General features: G+C 36.8%; 1 protein-coding gene across 9 annotated transcripts in view; it reads left to right on the top strand.

Annotated features, from left to right (window-relative positions):
• The first annotated feature begins 2,869 nt into the window (after positions 1–2,869).
• SUPT20H (SPT20 homolog, SAGA complex component) overlaps positions 2,870–24,773 on the top strand; it is a 34,798-nt gene continuing 12,894 nt past the window's right edge. For 5 of the 9 annotated variants that reach the window (XM_082783502.1, XM_082783508.1, XM_082783505.1 and 2 more), the window contains exons 1-16: positions 2,870–2,958; positions 4,158–4,255; positions 5,557–5,592; positions 6,344–6,402; positions 6,493–6,559; positions 13,501–13,630; positions 14,328–14,431; positions 14,948–15,064; positions 15,196–15,249; positions 16,042–16,181; positions 17,409–17,565; positions 17,653–17,709; positions 18,695–18,766; positions 19,697–19,854; positions 21,508–21,540; positions 23,609–23,726. In XM_082783502.1, the coding sequence (XP_082639628.1) occupies positions 4,253–4,255; positions 5,557–5,592; positions 6,344–6,402; positions 6,493–6,559; positions 13,501–13,630; positions 14,328–14,431; positions 14,948–15,064; positions 15,196–15,249; positions 16,042–16,181; positions 17,409–17,565; positions 17,653–17,709; positions 18,695–18,766; positions 19,697–19,854; positions 21,508–21,540; positions 23,609–23,726 (1,305 nt within the window). In that variant the 5' untranslated portion in view covers positions 2,870–2,958; positions 4,158–4,252. Of the gene's footprint in view, positions 2,959–3,024; positions 3,036–4,154; positions 4,256–5,556; positions 5,593–6,343; positions 6,403–6,492; positions 6,560–13,500; positions 13,631–14,327; positions 14,432–14,947; positions 15,065–15,195; positions 15,250–16,041; positions 16,182–17,408; positions 17,566–17,652; positions 17,710–18,694; positions 18,767–19,696; positions 19,855–21,507; positions 21,541–23,608; positions 23,727–24,773 lie in introns of those variants that run through there. The other 4 variants (XM_082783507.1, XM_082783506.1, XM_082783504.1 and 1 more) reach the window with 2 other exon arrangements.

The following is a 24,773-nucleotide window of genomic DNA, read 5'->3' as shown; positions in this document are numbered from 1 at the left end:
TTCCCTTTACAATATAAACACAGCAAAGTGAAGCTAGAGTCAGTCCTAGGCCCACAATATTTGAAATGACCCATCCTGAAATACTGTATTGAGTCTGTTCTCAGTTAACAGGTTCCAGAGAAAAGAAATGCAAAAACACACATATAAAAAGGGAGGTCTGAATTAAAGCATGAAGAAATGGGTGGAAACAGCTTTAATTTTTATTATCAGCATTCCTTATTCTGAAGGAGAAAGAAAACTCATCATTTGGTAGCAAGAACTTTTAATGAAACTTCCAGTAAACTGTAATATGACTCATAGCATAATTTCTTGGGCAGCATCTGTCTTCAAACACTCTGGATGCATAGGAGGAATGGTAATCAAGGAGTTTTAAAAGATGGCTTTTTAAATGACACATGGTGCACAAAGGAGAAAATAATATGAACAAATTTAAAAATAGATTAAACAAATTGGAAGGCAGTATGGATGGACTATCAACCCTCGGGACTGATTTTCCAGTTTTCTCACTGAAAAGTTCATAGGTTTCTAGATCAGGTCCATACCTCCAGCTTTCTTTGAAGACCTAGGTTCAAAATCTTTGGGCTTTTCATCATGGATTTAGAGAGCACAGAGAGAAAACAAAGACAACTGGATTAAGCCAAAGGAAATCAAGAAAACATGTCTTGATGTACGACATCTTAGTTTATGGTTTCCAAAGGCTCAAGTAATTGGGGAAGACAGGCTTCATTATGAATCTGGCTGAGGGCACTCAAGTGGGAAAAGACTATTCAGAAGTTCATATTTCAAATTATTTCAGCCTGATACTCAGAGTGCTTCAGAATGAAAGAGGGTGGTCACCTACCCCAATGAATGGCTAAATGATAAAGAAAACAGGTCTGGTGATCCATAATTAATCACTGAAGTCTGGAAAATATCTCTAAATGCAAAACCTCTTATTCTAAGCAAGTGTAACAAATGCCAGAAACATACAGCAGGATTTTTATCTCCATGACCGACCTTCTCTCTCACAAAACTATCATCACAAATCCTGCAACTTTTCAGGAGGATCTGAGCATGGATAAAATCTCTCAAGGAATTCTTGCTACACAATTACAATAATCTTTATCATTATAATCACTGTACAACAGTTCCCCATATGTTCATCATTTATTCCATCTGTGTATAATAAGGAATACATACTGATTTGTTTCTGGTAATGGGACAAAAAGAGTGTAAATGAGCAATATGTTTAGAGAGTATACAAAACTTTCTGTGATTCTAAGGCATCTAGCTCCTCTCTTAGGAAGAAAGATTGTTTCCAAACTCATCACTGAGATGCCGTTGTAAACAAAGTTTCACCCTGAAGTAGCATTAATGTGCTGGTTCTCACCCACAGCAATGTTATGTTAGGCAAGCTGAAACCCACACACAGATGGGGCCAGATTGTGGCCAGATTCTCCAGTCCAGATATAACCTAACTTGAAGGCAGTGCTGGGGGAAGGTTGTAGGCCCTCCAGAGGGCTCAGCATAGCACATTTAACTGCCTAGGGCTGAGAATAAATTTCTGTCTTGGATACAGGCTATTTTGGGGAGTGTTCAGGCAGATCATGGTTGCGTATAACACCATTCTTGAGAAATTAGATTGCCTCATTCCAGCCTGAACTGAAATGGGGAAAAGAGACACTCAGAACATGAGCCCTCATATGACTTTTAGATAATACTGATAACTGAGAGTAGTAATGGGCAAAACATGGACCGGACATTGTCTAAGAATGAAATAACTGTGAAGAATTTACAACGTAATAATTGTGAATACCATATGTGGTAGTAATGTGGTGAAGGGACAAGAGGTAGAGTGTGTGTAAATTGTCCATTTTGTTGGTGTTGGTGTTGTGATGATGCTATGTTTATTTTGTTGTGAGTTTCCTTCTTTCCCTCCCTCCCTCCCTCCCTCCCTCTCTTTCTTCCTTCCTTCCTTCCTTTCTTCCTTCCTTCCTTCCTTTCTTTCTTTCTTTCTTTCTTTCTTTCTTTCTTTCTTTCTTTCTTTCTTTCTTTCTTTCTTTCTTTCTTTCTTTCTTTCTTTCTTTCTTTCTTTCTTTCTTTCTTTCTTTCTTTCTTTCTTTCTTTCTCTTTCTTTTTCTCTTTCTTTCTCTCTTTCTTTGATGCAAATGGACTTTGTGAAGATGTTGATGATTGGGATATAAGAATATATTTTATTGATAATCCTTAAGTATTCTTTTTACAGAGGCAAGAGAAGGAATGTACTGAGTTTACATGGCAATATTTTGGTAGTAGGGGGGCTGCTCGGACATAAGGAAATCTGTTCTGATCTTTATAACAACAGCAAACCTTTGGCCTGCAGAGGTTTTCAGGCATGTTACTGCCTGGGCTCCATTTTAGGACCAGTTCTCTTTAATGTTTTCAAAAATGACACGGATGCGGGACTTGAATGCATACTAAGTAGGTTTGCAGATGACACTAAATTAGGAAGAGCTGCTGACTCGCAGAGAAGCCTCGCAGACAGATTCCAGTGGCTGAGGTCCCTGGGTTTGCTCAGCCCCGAGCAGAGCAGACTGAGGGCAGGCCTCGTGGCGGCCTGCAGCTCCCTCACGAGGGGAGCGGGGAGCGGAGGGGCAGGCGCTGAGCTCTGCTCTCTGGGGACAGCGACAGGACCCGAGGGAACGGCATGGAGCTGGGACAGGGGAGGGTCAGGCTGGGCGCCACCTTCCCCCGCGGAGGGGCGGGGCATGGGGAAGCCCCGCCCCCGTCTCCATGGCGACGCCGCGAGTCGCTTCCCGCCCTCTCCCTCCCCCCGCCCTCTCGTCTCCACGGCGACCGCTCCCTCCCCTTCCGGCGCCGACCCGGAAGCGGCGGGGCGGAAGCGGCCGGGGGCGCCGCGGGGGGCTGAGGCGGGGGCGGATGAGCGGGCGGCGGGGGCCGCAGCGCGGCGGGCAGGCCCCGGGGCAGGCCGGCCGGCAGGTAACGGGCCCGCCGCGAACGGGCCCCGCACCGGCACCGTGACCGCGGGGGGACGGCGGGGGGCAGAGGCCGGCCGGGAGGGAGGGCGGGCGGGGGCGGCCCCCGCCGTGTAGGGCCGCGGGAGGCGAGGCCCGGCCCCGCTCGGTGCTGGGCCCGGCTCTTGCCCGGCCGCTTTCGGCCCTCACGGGCAGGCCCGTGCCGGGCCGCTGGCCTGGGGGCTGGGCTTACCGTGAGGCGGGGTGGGGGGGCGGGAGGCTGCTCGGAAAGCAGCGGGGATGGGGGCAGGCGGCCGCCAGCAGGTCCCAGCCGTGCCCAGCTCTGAGTCATTCGGCCGGTGTTGTCTGGAGGAGTCGGTACCGCGGTGGAGGAGCTGAGTAAAGGCGCGGGGAGGTGGGAGGGGGCAGGTGGTGGCACCTGAAGGCATCCGTCCAACCCAAGGCTGATGTGGAGTGCAGGTGCAACAGAAAGAATTTCCCCAAACTGACGTGATGCCTGGTGGGGTATCTTAAGTAAACATTTCACGTATACCGAGGCGCTGTAATGTTCAAATTTCAAAGTAAAATTGACTTCAGTTTTCCCCATCTCTTCACTGACAATGCTGCTAAACACAAGGTTTAAAAATCAGAGTTTGTGACCTGTTTTTTTTCTTCATGCTTTAAAGTGAAATGGTATAGGGACAGTATGTGAGGGCAGAAGCATCTAAGGGACACGATGGTGCTCCGCAAATTTGATTTGTTTTTTAATTGACAGCCTAGTGTGAGTCAGTATTAAAATAACATCTCAAAACAGTGCTAGGAGGCACTGCAGGTGGAGGTGTTGTCTGTGGAATAATACCTTCATAAAAGCTAAACAAAAAACTAATAGGGTATGCTAAATATTCTGGCCAGTTGTCATTAAAGAGCTTAGCATCTCTGGATTTGATGTTAGGGGTGTCTAGGTAGACTGCTACAACAGTGTTCTTGGCTGTGAAATTTCAATTAGTTACTATTACTTTACTATAACTAGCATAAAATGATTGTGCATATTAGGAGCCGACATTAGAATAGGAACCCCTGTGCTTACACTTAACAGAATTTTCATGCTTTTGGAGGAGAAAATGCTGTACAGATGAGATTTATGTACAATGAGCCATTTAAGATGTTGTGTTTGAATAAAGTGATGTGTTTCATAGTGATATTTGTTTCTCCTTGATCTTTCAGTACCCCAGGAGTGACCATAAAATATGATTCTTCACCAACTGTACCAAACTTCTTAAGTACTTCTTTTGCCACTGGGTCACCTGGCTTCAACTACAATGGTAAGTTATGATTCAGCAAACATATTTTCAGATTGTTTCACTGTAGCCTGTTGCCTGTCTGGCTGATGAGGAGAAAGCCATCAATGTTTGTTTTTTCTCAAAAATCTGATTTTGCTTATCACTTCAGAGTTTTGTCATATTTTTAATGATGTTTTCCTTCATAGCTTGTGAATACTTCTCCTAAATACTTACTCGTTGTCCATTGCATCACAGGAATCATCACATAAAGTGATGTGTTTTCAGTCATGTATGGTGTTAGACAGCTGGGTACAAACTGCATGTCCTTCTTCCACGCTGTTTTTTTTTTTAGTATTCTTCTATTCACAAATACTCATATTGCCATGAAGTTTACCTGGTGTTAAGCAGTCAGTGAATAGAATGCCTGAAGTCACTCCGGTATCCAATGGGCTTATATAGAAAATGTGTTTGTTTAGATGTTCAAATGAAAATGCCACTTTAAAATGCCCTGTAGTAATAGGTTGCAATGAGTAATAGCACATCATTAAGTGATCTTTTTTCCAAGGACAGGGAAGAAAATTTATGTTAGAGATACTGTAGGTGAATAAAAAAAAAAAAAAAGCCTGAGTAAGTATTTTTTCAAAGATACCACAAAGGAGTTAAATCCGTTAAAATAAATACTATTGAGTATACTATGCCATGGGATATAGGGAAGCTTTTGCCAGGATGGTGGTGTGTTAGGTTTTGGTATATTTCTTAGCTTCTCTTAGTGGATATCTTGGAGTGGAGACTGTTAAATGGTTGAGAAACAGTATATCATAAGAAACTCTTCCTAAATTGCAATGTTCTGAATGTAAGATCTTCATTTCTGTCTTGTAGAAAAATGCCTGATCTTTGGCATCCGTGCCTATGCATTAAATGTTTTCTTCCTGAGCTGCAGTTCGGGAAAATTTTGGTCTAACCTTTATGTGGAGTTAGCAGCCAGCTTAAAGAAGAACAGATTTTCTATTTTTTGTCTGTAATTATTTTTATTAATATTAATCATTACCTTTATTAGGCATAATTTCTATTCCCACTTTTAATTCTAGCTGCCCTTCATTGTTTTAACACTTTATAACGTAGCCAAAACTTCACGAATATAGATGCTTGGTAGCAGGATTAATTACTGCTAATGTAGTTACACAATGTTTCAGCTGCTAGGTTTAGAATCTGTGAAAGAATGCTTGAGCCCATCTTCTATTAATTCATATCAGTAGTAATAGAGGTTTTTGTGATGGCTTTTATGCACGAGATTGTTCAGCTAACGTACTTTCTAAAAAAAAACCTGTTTATAATTCTTGCAGCAACAAGCTTTAGAACTGGCATTGGATCGTGCAGAGGTAAGGAATAGTTACTTGTTTGCATATAATATGTTGGGCTCACACCTAAGGAACATAATGTATGTGTGAAAAGCAGGAGGGTGTGTTTATGTAAATATGTGTGTGTATATAAATAAAGACCCATACATGTAACACTGGTTTTGCGAAATTCTCACTAAAATTACTAGACCAGGTCATTGTCTGTTACCTATTGAACTGAGAACAGTGTCAGGTACAATGACGATAAACCTTGCAGCACTTAAATTTTCCCCTTTTGAAACAAACAAATGTGTATGCTGTGAAATAAGCAGAGTTGTACAGTGGTGATTGCTGTAAATTCAGAGACAGCTGGCAGAACTACGTGGTAAAATCCTGTTTGTGTTTTTTAAAGGTTGCCTAGTTGGTATGAAAAGGCAAGTGCCTTTACTTTTCATGATGACGTTTGATGTAGTGGCTGCCTTGAACACTGTTAGTATATTTTAATTAAAATTATATTTATAATACGTAGGTCTGTAAAACAGAGAAACCTGGAATAAGTGCAAAAGACAAGGATAAAATAAAAATTCCCTCAGCTGGTTATATTGGGGAATACTTGATGTGTTGAGCCATTACACATGAAATTGATTGTATCTGAGCAAGTTAGCTTCAGTATGTTAGCACGTTAACTTAAGCAAATATTAGCTACTCTAATTACAGAATGTGAATGTAAAATCAAGATTTTGCATGCAACTAATGCTACAGTTCTTAGTTTACCTGTTTCTTTCTTTTTTAGTATATCATTGAAAGTGCCCGTCAGAGACCTCCCAAAAGAAAATATTTATCCAGTGGAAGGTAATAAGAGTTTTGGTATTTAGTTTTTAAGTAGTTTTTCTTTGGTTTGATTTTGGTTACATTTTAAGCTTTTTTTTTTTTTAATTTCAGAAAATCTGTATTTCAAAAACTCTATGATTTGTATATAGAAGAATGTGAAAAAGAGCCTGAGATAAAGGTAAGTGGAAATTGCTGAGCAGCTTTTAATTGTTGTCTAAATGGGCAAGTTCAGAAAAGACGTATTTTGCTTAATTCCTCTATTGGGGGAAAAAAAAAAAAAGAAAAGCTGGTGGCTGTGGTAGTTACTGAAGGCTAAGACTTGGGTAACAACAATTAATGACTTTTGTGGACTAAACTGACTATTTTATAGCATTGTAATTCAGTTTGAAATAAGAACATGGTGCTGGGAGGGCTGGTGATTACCTGATAAACCTAATTCTGTTCCTAAAGGTAATAAAGTAGAATGCTGGCATAGAGTTGTGACAATTTTACTGAAGTTGCTTTTTATTATATGAAAAGTAGAATTTCAAATGAACAGTCTAGAATGGAGAGATGTAAGAAGTTTATTAGGCAACAGATAGTGCTATTAAAGTAATTGGGTAATATGTGAATATTAAACCTAGTCTGGCTTGAGTGACCTGTTTATTCTGTTTCAGTCCTGCATCACTGACACAATTGTGAGCAAATGTCAAGCATTGTTGTCAGTATCACTGCTTCTGAATCACTTAATTAGCATGACTGCTGTGGAAAAAATGTGCAATTTTTTTCAGAATCTGTGCTCTGTTGTAAATCCAGATGTCTTTTTTTGTTTAAAGATTCATCAACAGCAAATAAGTAACAATATATTTGAGCAGCAGGGAGAAGATTGGGCTTGCTAGACTGGAATCTGGAGAAAAGTAGGGTTTTAATACTATGGCTGTTGCTAAATCAGAAGGCGCTCAGCAAACTGACCCAACTCTAATAAAATTAAAGTAGTGAGGAAATTTTAGCACCACAGTAGATGAAGTGGATTATTGCTGATACAGATCTGAATTAAAACTTAATCTTTATTTAGTGGCTTATTTATTGATGTATTGGAAGCTTATGATAGCAAAAATTTCTATTTAGAACTCTTATTCACCAGATGTGGGTAGTTAATGTATCTTGGTCATATGCTGTGGATTCTAATTACTGAAAATAGGAAGCTTAAATATTGTAGTTTTAAGTTTAGAAGACGATGCTATTGTGAAACCTTATCCATGACTGCACATTCATCTCAGTTTACAATAACGAGGAAATACTGTTCTGCCTAGAGTTTGGCCAACAACCTTACAGTTTTTGATATACAGAACTGTCAAATCTTCTGTTTGCTACTGCATCATTTTGATGATACGAATTCTAAGTATGTTGTCCATCCAAAAGCAATCTTTTCATTCATATTTAGTATTATTTTTCAGTTGTATCTTAGCTCTTGTAATATGACGTTTCTCCCATGTTCATGCTTCCTAGCCTGCAGTTTATTTGTTCATTTATATTCTTGTTTGCTTTTGGTGTGCATAGGGAACACCAAATTTTCCACACTCATTCGCAAAGGACTAATGCATTACTCATCCCCTATTAGTGCAGTCTGCCCATTTGTTCACATGCATGCTAGTGAGAGTCGTAGTTATGTTGAAGTGATTCTCTAGAGCAGTTTATGTCCTTTAGATTCCTGTGCAGTACTGTGGTACCTAAATGTTGAAACAATAACATTTTAACAATAATAACAGACTTGGGCTGTGGGCTTGAAGGATTTAGGCTAGGTAGGTAGTTGCTACTATGTAGACATGTTAGAAGGCAACATCAGTGGGCAAGCACCAAAATATCTCAAAGTAATGAAAGTTTCACACTGTTAATGAAAATCACTGGAATTAAGTCATTTGATTTCCATGTTGGACTAGTACAAAGATAGCAAATTGCACATCTGTTGCTTTGCTATAAAAGTGCTCCTAGGGACTGCTCCCCACACTGGCAGATGTGGGGAATAAGTAACAATGATACGTGAATAAAACAAATGGTGCCAGATAATGGTGAGGGATTTTCTTTGTTTTGGTGTTGTTTTTTTCCTTGATTAGTCTCTAACGATAATGAATGATGCACACGGTTGGATGTATTTGGGGAATTGTGTAAAATGTTATCTTCATATATATAACTAGCATGTGTGAGGTTACAAAACAGCTGGCGATAATAATCTACTCTGAAGAAAACCAAACCTCATTAGGGTGCAGCAGCCTTTTTAGATCACAGCATTCCTCAAGTTTGATCTGTAAAAGCTTATCTTAGGTGTTACTTAGGAAACTGAAATATTTTCTTGCCTCCACTGTGGAGACTGTGTGGGCCTTGTCTTTAATAGCTACATTAATACTAATCTGTGTACTTAGCTAGTAGTTGCAGTCTTCTCTAAGAATCCAATTTAGATTCAATGAGGTCACAAACATCCTTAGGCTTCAGTATATTCCTTGTGTTTTGTAACCAGTTAACAATGCCTCCATAAAAGGAGGTATCTTCTGAATTGTAGGGTTGGGTTTTTTAGTCAATATATACCAAACTCTGCTTTGCTCTTTCAGTTTTCTGAAAGAACAATGCTTGTCACCATTCACACAGTTAATTTTCAAGTCTTCTGTTGAAATTGACAGGAAATAAAATTGTGATCTCTTTGACTCTGTTGAACAAACCATGCGAAGAGTAGGAAAGAAATTGGTTCTGAATTTCAAGCAAAAATAGTCATATGCTCTTAGATGTAAAGGAATCACGTATGCTTTACTAATGTGAAATTTTAAATTTTAAAGAATTGCTTAAAAATTGTGATAATCTTTAGGTTATAATAAAATTATACTTAATTTGTTGAATGCTTAGTTATCTCTGATTAAAATATATAATTGCATATTCATGTGAGAGAACAAAAGTACTAAGTAACCCTTGTTGTTCTTAGATCAGAACCTTGTCTCATGCAAACAATCATATTTAATCTTCCTTTGTGTATAAGACTGGCCATGTAATTTCCCCTGGTAATTTCTGCAATGAGACTGACTTTTAGTTAGCTACCCTGCTGCCATACCTTAGGGAGTCTGTAAGTAATGCCACCAGGGTTGTGCATCGTATGATTACTCTTTTTCCCCTCAAAGAATAATTACAAATTTCAGTACATGGATTACTCTAAGCACTTTGAAGATGGTAGATTTCATATAAAGCCATCAGAACTGCCTGTGGAATGAGTATTTCAATCCATACCCACCACCACCACCACTGCCTCTCTCAGTACCTGAGAAAAGACATCTATGACGTGAGAAGAAACATGTTAAATGTTTACCCTAAGGGAAGTATTCTGAAATAATTTGAATATAAGATTTGTGATTTCACTTCTAACAAATCTTGACCTCTCAAAATTCTTCCTTAAAACAGAAGAAAAAAAAGACATCTGCTCCCTGAAAATACTCAAAAAAATAATCAAAAATGTGAGTCTGTCTACTGCTTTTTTCCTCAATGCTACAGATGAAAGGAACACAATAAGACAGTATTTTGAAAATTATAGAATAGAGGAGTTATAGAATTAAGGCTGGAAAAGACTTCCAAGATCACCTGGTCAACCATCCCCCACCACCAATGTCACCCACTAAACCATGTCCTTAAGCACCACGTCCAACCTTTCCTTGAACACCCCCATATATTCACCAATACATTCAATACCAACACTCCAATATATTCGGTGACATCTGTAACCCTCTAAGATTTTGAAAAAACGATGACACCAAAGTTATGATGGCTGTTCAGCAAACTTACCCTAAACCAATGATTCTCTGCAGTAAACATAACATGACATGAAAAAGCTTGAATTCTGTTGTTCTCTACTGAACAATCAGATAAAATATATACTCATGAGTTTATAGAAGACTATGATGGTGAGCACAGAGAACCTCTTGTTAATAGCCAAGTTATTCACTTGTCAAGCCCTGCAGAGAATAAATGATGGTGTCCAATCTGCTCTTGCATATTCTATGCATTTGTAAAGTGATGCTAGGGTTAATGAAATACGTCTGAAGTCAAGGGAAGAACCTTCGGTGGTGGGGTTATTGGGTTTTCTTAGACTTGCATTTCACAAAGGTGGTAAATTGCTTCAAGAGCTTTTTTATGGAGATGATCAGTTTGAAGCATTGGTCAGAAGCTGTAAAACAATCATAAAGACAAGTGAAAAATTGACTCAAGATGTTATAGTAAAAGCAGTCATGATAACGATAAAATGAGAATTTTGTGCACTGTCAGAGGATAAGATATTAAAGCTAAGATACAAACATAGCCATGGATTGAGTAATAGCAAGCAAAGCATAAAAACACTGCCTGTCTTGTTAGAGAGTAGTCACTCAGTATTTATTCAGTGGCAGTCTTCATAAGTCACTGGAAGAGGAAGACAGCACCTATGCTTTCTCTGTGCTGCTTCTCACCCATCACAGTCACCGCAGTGTGTGTTTATGGAGGGGAGTATCGCTTTTCTGCTGATTCAGAGAGGGTTAGGATTGTTAGTTTATTAGCTGGTGCAACCGAGGTAGTGTAACTGCCTTGTGCCTCTGTGTCTGAATCCTTCCAATATACCATGGTGAACATTTGAGAAATCTAATAAGCCTCAATCCACTTCTTGATCTTTAAAACTGTCCCAGACAAGATCTGAGCTTAATACCAGCTCTGAGCTACTACCTCCGATAGCCAGCTCAAAGGAGGAAGGTCCTCCTGTGGCTATAGTCATCTTCATGCTTAGTGCAAGGTAATTTTACCTGCTAATTATTTTTGGTATGCCACTTTTTGTAAACCAAAAACACCAATTTACTCCAATGTCTTGGAGTGGTGTTATTATTTTAAAATGTGCCTGGCACCTGGCATGCATCTTAAGAAATTTAGTTCATATGAATTTAGTGCTAAAAATGTTGTCAGGCCTGTTCAGGTCTGTTTGATTGTCCTCTTCCTCTTTTTCCTGTCTTCTGCCATCCTTCTCAACCTCCCCCCCCAAAATAGGCAAGAAAAAACCTGCCAAGCTGTAGTTGGCTAATTACTCCTGAACAATAAAAATAAAAAGAACATGTTGTTCACTGAGTAGTGTGATTAATCAATGTAATAACTTTTACAATCGAACTATGATTATGTATGTTACTTATCTGATGTGTAAGGAGCAGAGGCCTTCTGTAAAAATAACTTCTTACTATTTCTTGTACATGTGAACAAATTTCTGAGGAAAAAGGTAAATTGTTCCCTATAAATTTTTTGTGATTGCTAGTCAGTTTAAATAATTCTGGACCTGTGATTTCATAGAATAATGTCATTAGTTGAATAATCTTTTTTATTAAGCTCATGAAAATAAAGTTGAATTAGAAATGTTAACAGTATTAATAACTTCTAGAGGCTGTTTTAATTCTGTCCCAATGAGATCCAATGGATTTATTTTTATTTGCTTTTTAATTTTTAAAAATAATTTTACAATAAATAGTTTTTTTAGCATGCCTTACATAACCTGGTGATCTTTTTTAAATCAAGCCTTACATAATTCACAAGTCCTTTTCTATTTCCCTCCTAATACCAATGCACAACTGAATATGAAATGAGTGATCTTTCCAACACAGAAATCAAAACTTTTCCATCAAAAGATGACAGTATCTCAATTGTTAAGAATGAAGATATTAGAGGAGTTGAGAGTTGACTTTGTTTTCAGAGGGCAATTACTGTATGCCAGGATATTTCATGCTAGGTGTAAGTGAAGAGACAATAGCTCTATTCTGTACTCAGTGATCTTTCTGAAAATTGAAGCCGTGCACAGTCTCTCCTTCTGGGGTAAGTGTCTTATAGGGTTCTAATAGGAGTATTAGCTGAAGGTTTTACCTAGCAGGCTGCATCTGATATATAATCTAAATCTTCCCTCTTTTAGTTTAAAGCCATTACTCCTTGTCTTGTCACTATACCTGTGACAGAGTCCCTTCCCAGCTTTCCTGTAGGCCCCCTTTATATACTGAAAGGCTGCTCTAAGGTCTCCTCAGAGCCTTCTCGTTTCCAGGCTGAACAACCCCAACTCTCTCAGCCTGTCTTCATAACAGAGGTGCTCCAGCCCTCATCATCCTCACGGCCCTCCTCTGGACTTGCTCCAACAGATCCCTGTCCATGTGCTGGGGGCCCCAGCGCTGAGCGCAGGGCTCCGGGTGGGGTCTCTCAAGAGCAGAGCAGAGGGGAAGAATCACCTCTCTCAACCTCCTGGCCACTCTGCTTTTGATGCAGCCCAAGATACAGTTGGCTTGCACTTGGCCTTGTTGAAACTCATGAGGTTTGCACAGGCCCACCTCGCAAGCCTGTCCAGGTCCTTCTGGATGGCATCCCTTCCCTCTGGCATGTTGACCACACAGCTTGTTGGCAAACTTGCTGAGAGTGCACTCCGTTTTCTTGTCCGTGTCACTGACTAAGATGTTAAAGAGCACCAGTCCCAATACTGACCCCCTGAGGAGCACCGCTTATCGCTGGACATTGAGCAATTGAACACAACACGTTGAGAGCAACCATCCAGGCAATTCCTTATCCACCATGGATGGATGGAGTGGTCCATCCATCAAATCTATCTCTATGCAATTTAGAGACAAGGGTATCATGCTTTTCTTTGTGGTAGTTTCCAGACTTCTAAACGCTAAAAGGCAGTAAGATTTTAGTCTGGAAAAGGAACATTTGCTTGCTAGGAATATTTGAGAGTAGTAAAAACTTTGTTGTTGTTATCAAACAGTGTATAATGTATAAATATGTGCACATAATAATGATACCAAATAATGTTCTGCTGTAGATTTGCAACATTGCAAATCTTAGCCAAGGATCATTCTTGCTAATTGTTTTGTGTGGTCTAAAAGTTTTTTGAACTGAAATGAGTGTTTCTAAAAAAAAAAAAAAAAAAAAAAAGGTGTGTAAGTATGTACAATAATACATAATTTATATATTGTATTGAATTCTGCTAAATTAAATTTAAATGGGCTTGTTTTGATACATACTTCAACATTAAAATAAATATTTCTCATTCTGGCAACTGTTTTAATGCTTCTAATTACTTGATAGTATTATGTTCATGAGCAATGTTTACTTTTAAAGCAGAAGCTGAGGCGAAATGTGAATTTACTTGAGAAGCTGGTTATGCAGGAGACGTTGTCGTGTCTGGTGGTGAACCTCTATCCGGGAAATGAGGGTTACTCACTTATGCTCAGGGGAAAAAATGGTTCAGGTAACATTTTTACTATTTAATTTTTAAAACTATTCAGAGTGCTCTATAAATAGTTGGAATGTGTTGCTGTTGCTAATGTTTAACTGTTTATAACACAATCCCTTGTTTAAAAAAAAAAAAAAGAAATAACACCTGTACTTGAACTGCAAATCTGCACAGAGTTGTGAAGTGCTTGTAAGCAATCTCTAGCAGTGCAGTATAAATCAATACATATGAATGTTTTTTATAGCCTTCCTCCCTTATTTCCAGCTAGCTTTGTATCTGTTCCCTCTTTTTTCTGTGTTCCTTATCTGAGTTTCTCTTACTTCATGTACCTTCTGGAAAGAAGAGTGAAAGAAATTATATAAGTCTAGCGAAAGCCATCTGCATTCCACTTTGATTGCATCTTTATGCTACCTGGTACTGTAGTAAGCACTAAGAATATATAGCGTCTCACTTGGGAGCAAGCATTTGTTCCATTGAGCTATAAAGGAGTTTTGCTTTGTAAGGAAAAAAGAAAAGAAAAAGTGTTCTGGGAACAGAAATGGATGTAACAATTAATATTATTAAAAAAAAAAAAAAAAAAAAAGCAGCAATTTTGATATTTTCCACCAGCCCTGCTTTGTTCTGCGGCAAGCTCGTTTTAGATTTCACACTGTTATAGTCAAAACTTGAAAGGCAGATGAAAAGCAGTATGTTTTGTTTTATTCAAATCCAGATTCTGAGACCATACGGCTGCCTTATGAGGAAGGCGAACTGCTTGAATATTTGGATGCAGAGGAGCTACCACCAATTTTGGTTGATCTTTTAGAAAAATCTCAGGTTTGAAAGTTTTGTTTTTAAAAAATAAATTGTTTTGTACCTAAATAGACTTTGAATCATGAATCCTTCACATATGTGATTCCAACAACAGAACGTGAAACACTTGCTCATTTGGAACCAAAATATTTAATGCCCCAAATAAATACTTGATTGATCACTATAAAAAGGTAATTCATAAATACTGGGGAGAAAGGAATAGAAGGAGTTGCTCTTGTTTCGACTGCCAGACAGCTTGGATTCTGTGTTCTAGCAAAATGTCATTTGTTCTGTCATGAAATATTTGGCATGGAAATTTCCTAAAACTACATTTCTGGTATATGAAAACAAAACATTTGAAGCTTGTATGTTAGGTCTGTCTAGGTATGTTATAAAGACCTATGATCTTGTTAAAATTAGTAGTTTTATCCATAGTATCAATAAATACTGTATAATATATAACAAACTATATGGAGGCCAGGGCTGAGAAAGATGAGTAAATATTTGGATATTTACAAGTTGATCTTTTTTTTCAACTAGGTTAATATTTTTCATTGTGGATGTGTCATAGCAGAAATCCGTGACTATAGGCAGTCTGGTAACATGAAATCTCCAACATACCAAAGCAAGCACATTCTTTTGCGTCCTACAATGCAGGTAAGAAGTGTTTTAAGTCATTTCTCAGTGTTACAATAGTTCCCAGAGTTGATAAGAGCTACTACTGAACATATATTAAGAACTCTTATTACTCTGTTGAAAGCTAACTGCAATTACGTCTTTCTCATCAGACTTTAATTTGTGATGTGCATTCTATAACAAGTGACAACCACAAATGGACACAGGTGAGTCAACAGTTATTTTAAAACTTCACAGTAATGTGATGAATATACTTTATTTCATAAATTCTGATAAGCAAAATTGATGATATTCTAGACGTATTCAAACTGCTAGTGATGCAATAGTGTCTTTCTCCAAGATGCCACAGAAAACAATAGTTGTTAATTGAATCAGACATTATTTTTTGGTAACCCAGAATGACAGTGTTGGTGTTAGTGTACCTAGTTTACCATACTTCGTTTGTCTTCAATATAAAGCTCCAGAGCAGCAGGTATAATCTAATGGCACAGTTGCTCCTTTAATGGAACTTTCCTAATTATATTATTATAGTAAAGAGAATTTTGTTAACTAGGATTGGAAAATTAGAGTTAGTTAAATGCTGAAGAGCATGGTGCTGGCAGTGTACTTGTTTGTCTTTCAGAGCCACCATCTCGCTCAAATCCATTTCAAATTGTAATCTAAAGTTCCAGACAGATAATCTTTATGGCACTATTGTTAGTCTATCAAGATAAATCACTAAGATAAAATTAATGTCTTACCATTACTGCTATTAAAAAAAAGAAAAGAAAAGAAAAGAAAAAACACCTTTCGGTAGGTTCTCTTTTCCTATTAGAAACCCCTAACCAAAGCCCTGTAACTCATAACTGTTAGTGATATTTAAGCGTTATTTTCTGTTGTTGAGTATTGACAAATAATTTCTTCAATTTCTTTAAGATAATGTGCATGTTATGCATAGGTGTGTATTAATGTGAAAGTCTTCATGATTTTACATTTAATAATAACTGTATATTATACAGGAGGACAAACTTCTACTTGAGAGCCAGCTTATTTTGGCTACAGCAGAGCCTTTGTGTCTTGATCCTTCAATAGCAGTGACCTGTACTACAAACAGACTCCTGTACAACAAGCAGAAAATGAATACTCGCCCCATGAAAAGGTATTTTTCAGTTTGAAGCATGTTGAGACTCCTTCAAGATTTTTTTTTGGGGGGGGGGGCGGGGGCGGGCGGGGTTCAAAGAGAAGTATAATCGCATCTTAATGTCTACTTAAATACTTGGAATAGTGGGAACAGTCAGATTATCTTATTTTCAAATATTCAGTTTTGTAGTGTATTTCACTTAGTAATAAATACTGCAATATGCTTATTTTTGTATATCAAAAACGTGTATGTTATTTTAACATCATACATCATATGGCAGCTTTAATCTTGTCCTTTTACTTAATTCAGGTGTCAAAAGGCATCTCAATTTGAAATATATAAATGGATATTTTGCATATTGTCTGACACTTTAAAAACTGTAAAATTTTGCTGCTAAACAACGAAATCAAATTAATTATTTATTTTTGAGGTTTATAGACTAAACAGAAGTGTTGTCTTATTTGAATCTTAATAAATTTATAAGTAATGTGGAACATGCTATATACAAGATATCAAACTTGTTTAACTTCTGTGCCTGGTGGTTCACTTTTTTTTTCCACAAAAGCTTGAAATGGTTTACTCTTTCTTAGTAAAAGAGGTACATTCGTTCTGTAGAATGAAAAGTGCTAATGGTCTGTTAGAATTAACAAAGTATGTTTAAAATTAGAATCGCATTGACATACTATCCTAATGTACAGCTAGTGGTGCTAATTGTAAATAGACAAATTGATCAAGCTGCTCTTAAAAATTAGAGTGTAGTGGTAAACAAGCATTCCATTAGAAAAGTACACAGAGGTGTTAAATGGATGTCCCAGATAGCTTTAATGTGCCAAAGGGTTGGGTGTGAAACAAAGAATGAAGAGTAGTTCCCATGATTATAACTTATTAGTCACATAAGCAGTATATGGATCTTCTGGCAGAACTGAAATCTTTGAAAATATGCAAACCAAAGGCTCAGTAGCCTTTCGTATAGTTAATTATTTTGACAATGTAATTATGCATTTCAAAAATAACCCCATTCTTAGCACTGAAACATATAAACAGAATACTAGTATAGTATTCGTAAAAATACAAAATTGAGTTTAAGTTGTATAGTCCAGAACAGTGATTTTAAACTAATATTTCAAAACCTGTTTTCTAGTCTCAATGTAAATAGCATTTCCCTGTGTGTTTTTGTGCTTGTACTTAGGCAGTGGGAAATTCGGTTTTGATGTTCTTACAATCGTATCTGTCATTTTACCTTAGGTGTTTCAAAAGGTACTCAAGGTCATCTTTGAACAGGCAGCAGGAAGTAGGTCACTATTCAACGCCACCACAGCTCAGAATACTTGACTACTTACAGAAAAGGAAGGAGAGGAAAGGCACCCAGCAGTATGACCTCAAAATTTCTAAAGCTGGAAATGTAAGTGTTCTGAGACACTGGTAGGTGAACTTCTTAACTGTTTATTTACAAATGTGGTACACTAATACCACTTTATTCATCTTCCAGTGTGTAGATATGTGGAAACAGAACCCTTGCTACTTGACTGCACCTTCTGAAGTGGATGTAAGTTTGGTTGTTATCTTTTAGCAATTATTAGCAATTGTATTCAATGTTGTATTGCATGAAGAAGGAAGTGACTAAAGAATATCCAGTATCAAACAACAAGAATTTTTAAGAAGGTTGTAACATTTGAAATTCATTTTCTGTAGTTTAAGGTACAAACACAAGCTAAGCGACACTGGAATACGTTGCAACTGCAGTGTGATAGTTTGGATAAGACAAACAGGGCAAACTGAGCTTTAATATTGTTCAACTGTAGGATCCATTTGAAATTCTGTTGATAATATTTGAAATTTAAAAACAAAAAAAAAGGAAAGTATTTTACAAGGAGTTACTTCTCAGCCTGGTAGAAGTTTTTCTTGACATGTTATACTATAGGACATACTATTTTCAATGGTTTATTATATAGAGAATTCTAATTGGGAATTCTTCTGATCAGCCTATGTGTGCATTCTGATTTCAGCGATATGTATGTTATTGTTTTTTGGCACTGTCAGAATACATACTGTTACTAGACAGAAGGGGTCAGTGGATTAGCCAAGGCTGTAGGTTTGGGCTTAATTGGGAGTGGCAGTAGTGTACATTACACATCGAATGATGCTGTAGGTTTGCATATGATTTCTCTCCCTTTTTGCTTCAGCACTGTTGTAACTCCAGACTCTGATTAGGTCAAGTACTAATATTGTGAAATTTCTTAGCCATTCCACACTGCAGGCAGTAGTTTAAATCTGTTCTCTTAACAAAAGTGTGAAACATACGTTTAACATGTCAAGTATGATGTAACAGAATAAACATAAAGTCCTGAATGTTCTCCAATTCACTTTTTCTGAAAACTGCACATATAGATGAGGTCTTACTCATTTTTGAAGACTCTCATGTTAGCCACTGTTAAAAACAAGCAGCTGTGTTAGTTTGACATTAACTCTGGCCCAAGATGACCACTGTTATTTAGTTTTTGTTTTCTTTTTCTATCTCCATTTTCTTTAAGGTGGAAAAATATGCCAAAGTGGAAAAGTCTATCAAGCCTGACGACTCACAACCAACTGTTTGGCCAGCACATGTGAGTAATTTAGACCTTTGGCAAACTTTTCTGTCTCTAGTTAAAATGTCATGTATTTCAATAAAATGTAAATAATGTGGGGAATACTCCTCCTTCCACCAATTGAATTAACCTTCCATTTATTATATAGACATGGAAAGATTGTTACAGAAACTTGTAATTTCATACAGTGATCAGTGTTGTAATTTCTTCAGATCTTCCAGAAATGTAATGAAAAACACCGTCTCCCAAGTAATGTGCTGTCACTGTGTAGTAAATAAAACAATAATTTACAGGGATCAAGTACTCTGATCAATAAATTGTTTTCTTCATGCAGCTCATATAAAGATTGACATAAAAATGTTTCTGTCAAAATCAAAATGGCAAATTTTGAAAGAAATCATGTAATAAGGGCAGAAAGCCCTTTCAAAATTGTTATAGTCAAACCTTAAAATTTCACACAAATGGAATGATTTGATAAGGAGAGGTCATTTTAATATAATTAGGCATACATTAGTTCATTAATTCTTTGTAATTTCTGAATTGATATATCATTCTTATTTACAGCATGTATCATGATATCCTTGCTTCATATTACCAAAAAGTAATACTTTCCCATAGAACTCAATTTTCATCACTGACACATTTTTGGAACATTTTTGGCATTGCTGTAACTTATAGAATTCTATATATGTTTACCCAGTCTGGCTTATGGTATCTTCTAACATGGTTGGTTTAAGGTTTGCAATATTTTTGAATTTTTAATAGATGGTAAACTTATTTTCCTCCCATCTCTTCAGATAATTTCTTCTCAAATAATTTTCATTTTAGCAAATGCACCCCATCTTTTATTTTGTTATGTATCTTTCGTATTGTATAGAACTGGCATATTTTACTAGCTATTTCTCCTACTGCTTTTGTAAGACTTAAGTGGTTATTTTCTTCTTCTAGGAAATAAAAGATGATTATGTGTTTGAATGTGAAGTTGGTAATCAGCTGCAAAAAACAAAGCTGACCATTTTTCAATCTCTTGGCAATCCGTTGTACTATGGTAAAATTCAGACACTCAAAGGTGATGAGGAAAGTGACAGCCTATTAACTCCATCACAGTAAGTTATATGTTCTTTTAAAATGTGGTATGATGCAATACGTAAAAGAAGACAACCACTACTTACCATTTTCAGGCATAAAAATATTTAGGAGCTACAAATCTGATTTTAAGAGGGTTTTTTTGTTCAAAAAAATCATCGGATAAACCTCAGATTTTTTTTCTAACAAGTAAAAGGACACATTTTACCAACATCATATCTTGAATATTCTTTTACATCAAAACTATATTGTAAGAAAATCTCGTATTGTGAAAATCTTTGTGTCTCGTACTGCAAGACATTGTTAGTGTGTGTTTTCCAGTTGTACTCATAATTTTGATCACTGTGTCAAAATCTGCCTGAAGCTGTGAAAACATTAGTCTTTATTATATTGCATTTACCCCTATATCAAGAACTTTAGGCTAAGTAAATAATGAAGGAAAATACGAGGTGCAAAGAAGTTACATCCTGTTCATACTACTGTTTTGAATCTGCTATTTTTGGCTGCAGTTCTAGAAATATTCTGTGTTCTTATCTCCTCTTGTTATGTCTGCCAATTCTTTTTATGGAGGAACCTATGCAGCAATGTATACCCTATACATTTCAGTAAGGTGGGGAGCAGTTAGCTTGAGCAACTGTATTTCTGTTAGCAAAAAAATTTTGTCTGCTATATAATTGCTATGTGATGCTATTTTTTTAGTATACAAGGATCTTCTCATATTCAGGGTATTTTATCCCTAAAATCTAAGCTATTTAACGTTTCTGTACTTACTGCTAATCTACTTAAAACAGCAGCGTAGCTTACAGTTGTAATAAGGTTGGGAATTAAGAGGATATAAAGCTGTTGTATGTTTGTTGGTTTAGGGTTTTTTTTTTAGGGTTTGTTGTTGGATTTGTTTTGTTTTGTTTTTTTCAGGTGGGGGATGTCACCGTTTTGGTCCATTGCTTTTTAAGATCTTACCCGCTGATCTTTGAATTTCATTCGTTGATCATGAATTTGTTTTCTTTCTCATAAAACAGTATCATAAGAAGTGAAAGGTGCAGATGATGTTATTGTCTTATTAAACTTAATATAAAATCTGATCTGGAGAAACTGAGAAGTTCTGTAGTGTTTAAAAAATTGAGTAAAAAATTAATAATTTGCAAGCCATGGCATTAATCAAAAAAGAAATGTTTAGTTCTGGAAAAACGTGGGGAATTGGAATTTGGACAAGTGAAATCAAACAGTGGAAACTAAATGTTTAGTTTTATACACTAAAGTAGGGCTGGTTTTGACATAACCGCAGGACACTTATGTTTGTATTTGTGGGTGAGCAGATTGGGATGTTGATTCATGGATAACTTTACCATTGCTACTTTTCACAGTAGCAATGCTGTAGCAGTTATTCACTTCCATTTTTTTGAAAATAGAAATACAAGAATTCCATATTCTGCCTTTTATAGGTAATTTTCTCTTAAAGGAGTCTATATTACACAACATATATATTGTGCACTGTTATGAAACCAAGTTTTTATTTCAAGTACTAAATACTGAGTCAATCAAATGAATCAAATGTCTCTTGTCAGTGGGCAGATCTGAAAACAGAATAGTATTGATGTTCTTTGAGCTTGTAATTATAAAAATAGTATTTTACAATCCATGACTGAAAATGTGTTATACTTTCTAAATTTCAGGTTCCTCATTGGTTCCAAGACTGACGCTGAAAGGTAAATTCATACAGAATATAGAACTGTCTTGATGCCAAATAATTCATTTTGTTCCTTTTAGCTAATATGACTGTTAATGTTGTGGTTATGGAAACAGGTGCTGAACAGATAAGCAAAATAAGAAGAATTAATTATTGTAATAAGGAGAAGGAGATAGTGTGCAGTTCATGCATTTAACATGTAGGGAAATATATAGGAAAGCAAGTATGTAAATACAGCCTGTCCCGCTACCTAAATCCCAAGTATGTTGTTAGTTAGCTTCACAGTTACCCGATTACACAAGTAATTATAAAATTCTGAAAGCATGTAAGAGGAATTTCATCTTGGGATTTTGTGTGGTAAATTGGCAATCATGGAAGTTTTTAATTTGAGCTCAGTGTGATATAGGACTTTTTTTTATGCTCTTCATTATTTGATTCAGCTTTCTTAAAAAGCAAATAAATCAGTGTTCTAGTATTTTTAAGTCATAGAATAATTAGGATTAGCAATCTTGGCATAACTGTGTGGCAGCAAATTAAGAATTTCTTCAAATATTTGCCTGTAAGCATCATGTTACAGATACCTGTGTGCCTCTGTACACGAGGGCAGAACCTGTTGAAAGCACTCTCTCACAAAGCTGTTCACATGTTTGTGCCTTCTTAGGAGACTTTGAGGTGATGTACGTGCCATAGCCATTCCCCACTACGTGGTTCTCTCTTCTTAAGTGCCTGGCAGGGAGATGAACCCTTGATTTGGTCAAAATATCAGTAATTCTTTGTTTTAATAGATAATTTTGATCAATAAATTATTTGCTTGTCTTTTTCTCCTGCTTTTTTGTGGTGATACATACTTTTTTTTGCTTGTGCTGTAAGCTAAATTGGGGGATTGGTTGGCTGAAAACCAATGCAACAGTACTATGGGGTTTAGTTTTAACTGGAATTCATTTCCTGATCATATTTGCCACTCTGCACAAATCCTCCTATCAGAAAAAGTAGGTATGTTTCAGGGACTAGTTCAAGAAGTATCAACGGAGGAAGGAGCACAGCAGCACCTTTCTGAGCACACAGCACTTTATTACTCAGATTCCACTGTAACTTTAAATTATCTAGATCCTATATACTGGAAAAGGTGCATCTTGGGACCCTTGCTTACGGCAGCAGATTACATCAGTGCTATGCTCATATTTAGGTGCAAACTGATGGAAATAGTCCAGCACTTCTTCAGGGCATAAGGAACAGCTCACAGGTCTTCAGTTTGGTTTTCAAGTCTGCTAGGTTACTTTACCACAGCCATGAGCCAAGTATACAGTGTTCCCTCAAATTACTAGAAATGTAGAGATGTAGCGTTGGATTTCTTAGAGCAGTTCTGCATTTGTTTGCCTGATGCTGTTGATGCTTTACACCACTGGGTATGTCACTGCTTGCTAGTCTCCTATAATAAAATTCTGCTGTCCCAGTGCTGAAAGAAGAAAGTCTGGTCCCTTTGGCTGTGATAACTGATTTTTGGATATACCTTCACTATGAACCTCCCCTGCTCTAAGGAGTCTTCATCTGACATAGACTTCAAGTTAAAGGAGGGTTGACTGTTCTGTAAGGAACATAGCAGAGAGGACACAGCTTTATAAAAGATTCTGGACTCGTGGAGGAAATGGCTGGCTGACATCCTGAAGAACTGTACTGCCTTTTGGGAAGGGAGCTGTTAGGTCTACTGTTTTGCATATTCCTCTGAAAGAGTGTTTCCTAAACTTAGATTAAGTAGTTTGACTGATTCAAGCTTATTGCAGGAAACTGCTTCATGTAAGCATTTGTAGTTGGCATTAGAAAAATCAGTGGTTTAAAAACCAAAGAAACAAACACAAACTTTAAAACAGCACTAATCTAAGAACAGAACCCAGGAACATAAAGTAGGAAGATGGATATATAAAAATATGTTTAGCCTGTTTATCTAGGTTTTATATAGGTGTATATTTAAAGGTATATATTTTATGCATAATACATATATTTTTTATATAACATCTGTATTTAGTATATACATATATACATTCAAAATTGTTAATCTTTAAATGTTTTTATGTATTTGTTTGTTTCAGAGTGGTGAACCAGTATCAGGAGTTAGTACAAAATGAAGCTAAATGTCCTGTGAAAATGTTTCATAATTCAGGTGGATCAGTCAATCTCAGTCATCTTTCTCCAGGGAAGGAAATGGAAGTGAGTTTATCGAGATATATATTTCTTTTATTTGCCCTTGTCGAATTGTTAGAATAATCAATCCTTGTTGTTCATATTTGAAAGTAAAATAACCTAAAAATTCATTCCGAATTAATTTTTAAACATGTTATTGTCATAATCATTCAGGGTGAGTGTATCAGAAAAGCTAGAGGAAAGCACTTTTGTTTTCACTGCTGGTATATTTTATCTTTTAGCCATGGCTTTTTTTTATGGCCATGCATAGTACAGTTAGCTCTAGGGTTTTGTTTAGAGCGTTTTTCTCTGTTCAGATTAACCTTTTACAAAGCAGTATAGTAAAATACAGCCATGCATTTTTTAATACACATCAGTAAAACAGAAGTAGAAGGAATAGCTGAGCTTTTCTTTTACCTCTATAATTTATTTTCCCCTTAATTCAAGAGGAAAACTTTCAAAACGAACAAAGCTTTTAAAGTGTATATGTTTTTGTATGCATGTCATAGAAATTCCTGAATTCTCATGCTTGTGGTATTGCCCCTGTGTTTTACTTCTGCTGGCTTTCTCGGTCAACTGTATTTAAGCTCCAATTAGTAAATGAATTTGTGACAGCAGGGGCTATTTGCTTTGCTGTGTCTTTGCTGTAAATACATCCTCTGAAGTGCTATAACCTTGCTCTGAAAGAGATGGTTCTTTGTGTCAGCCAGAAGAATAGCACGTTGAAGACAGTGGTTGCAGAGAGGAATATGAATGTTTGTGTGTGTACATGTACACTCATCTGCATGCGTGTCTGTATATGCTATACACACAGAACATATCTAAACTGTGTACACACACACTGTAAAATCACAGAACAACTTAGGCTAGGAAGATACTTTATCTTGCCCATTTGTGCAAGTCCCCACTGAAAGCTGGACCAAAGTTACTTAGATTACTTAGTTTAATGATCTTGTCTCTTTTCAAATGGGGCATTAGTTTTTGTTCTCAAAATGAAGAAAAGAGTTTTTAATAGAAGAAGAAAGAACTAGTACTCAGGGTATGTTTTTTGTTTGTTTGTTTGTTTTGTTTTTT

The sequence above is a fragment of the Aythya marila genome (assembly GCF_965140915.1).
Source record: "Aythya marila genome assembly, chromosome: 1".
NCBI classification, from domain to species: Eukaryota; Metazoa; Chordata; class Aves; order Anseriformes; family Anatidae; genus Aythya; species Aythya marila.
This window is presented reverse-complemented; position numbering and strand designations above follow the sequence as displayed.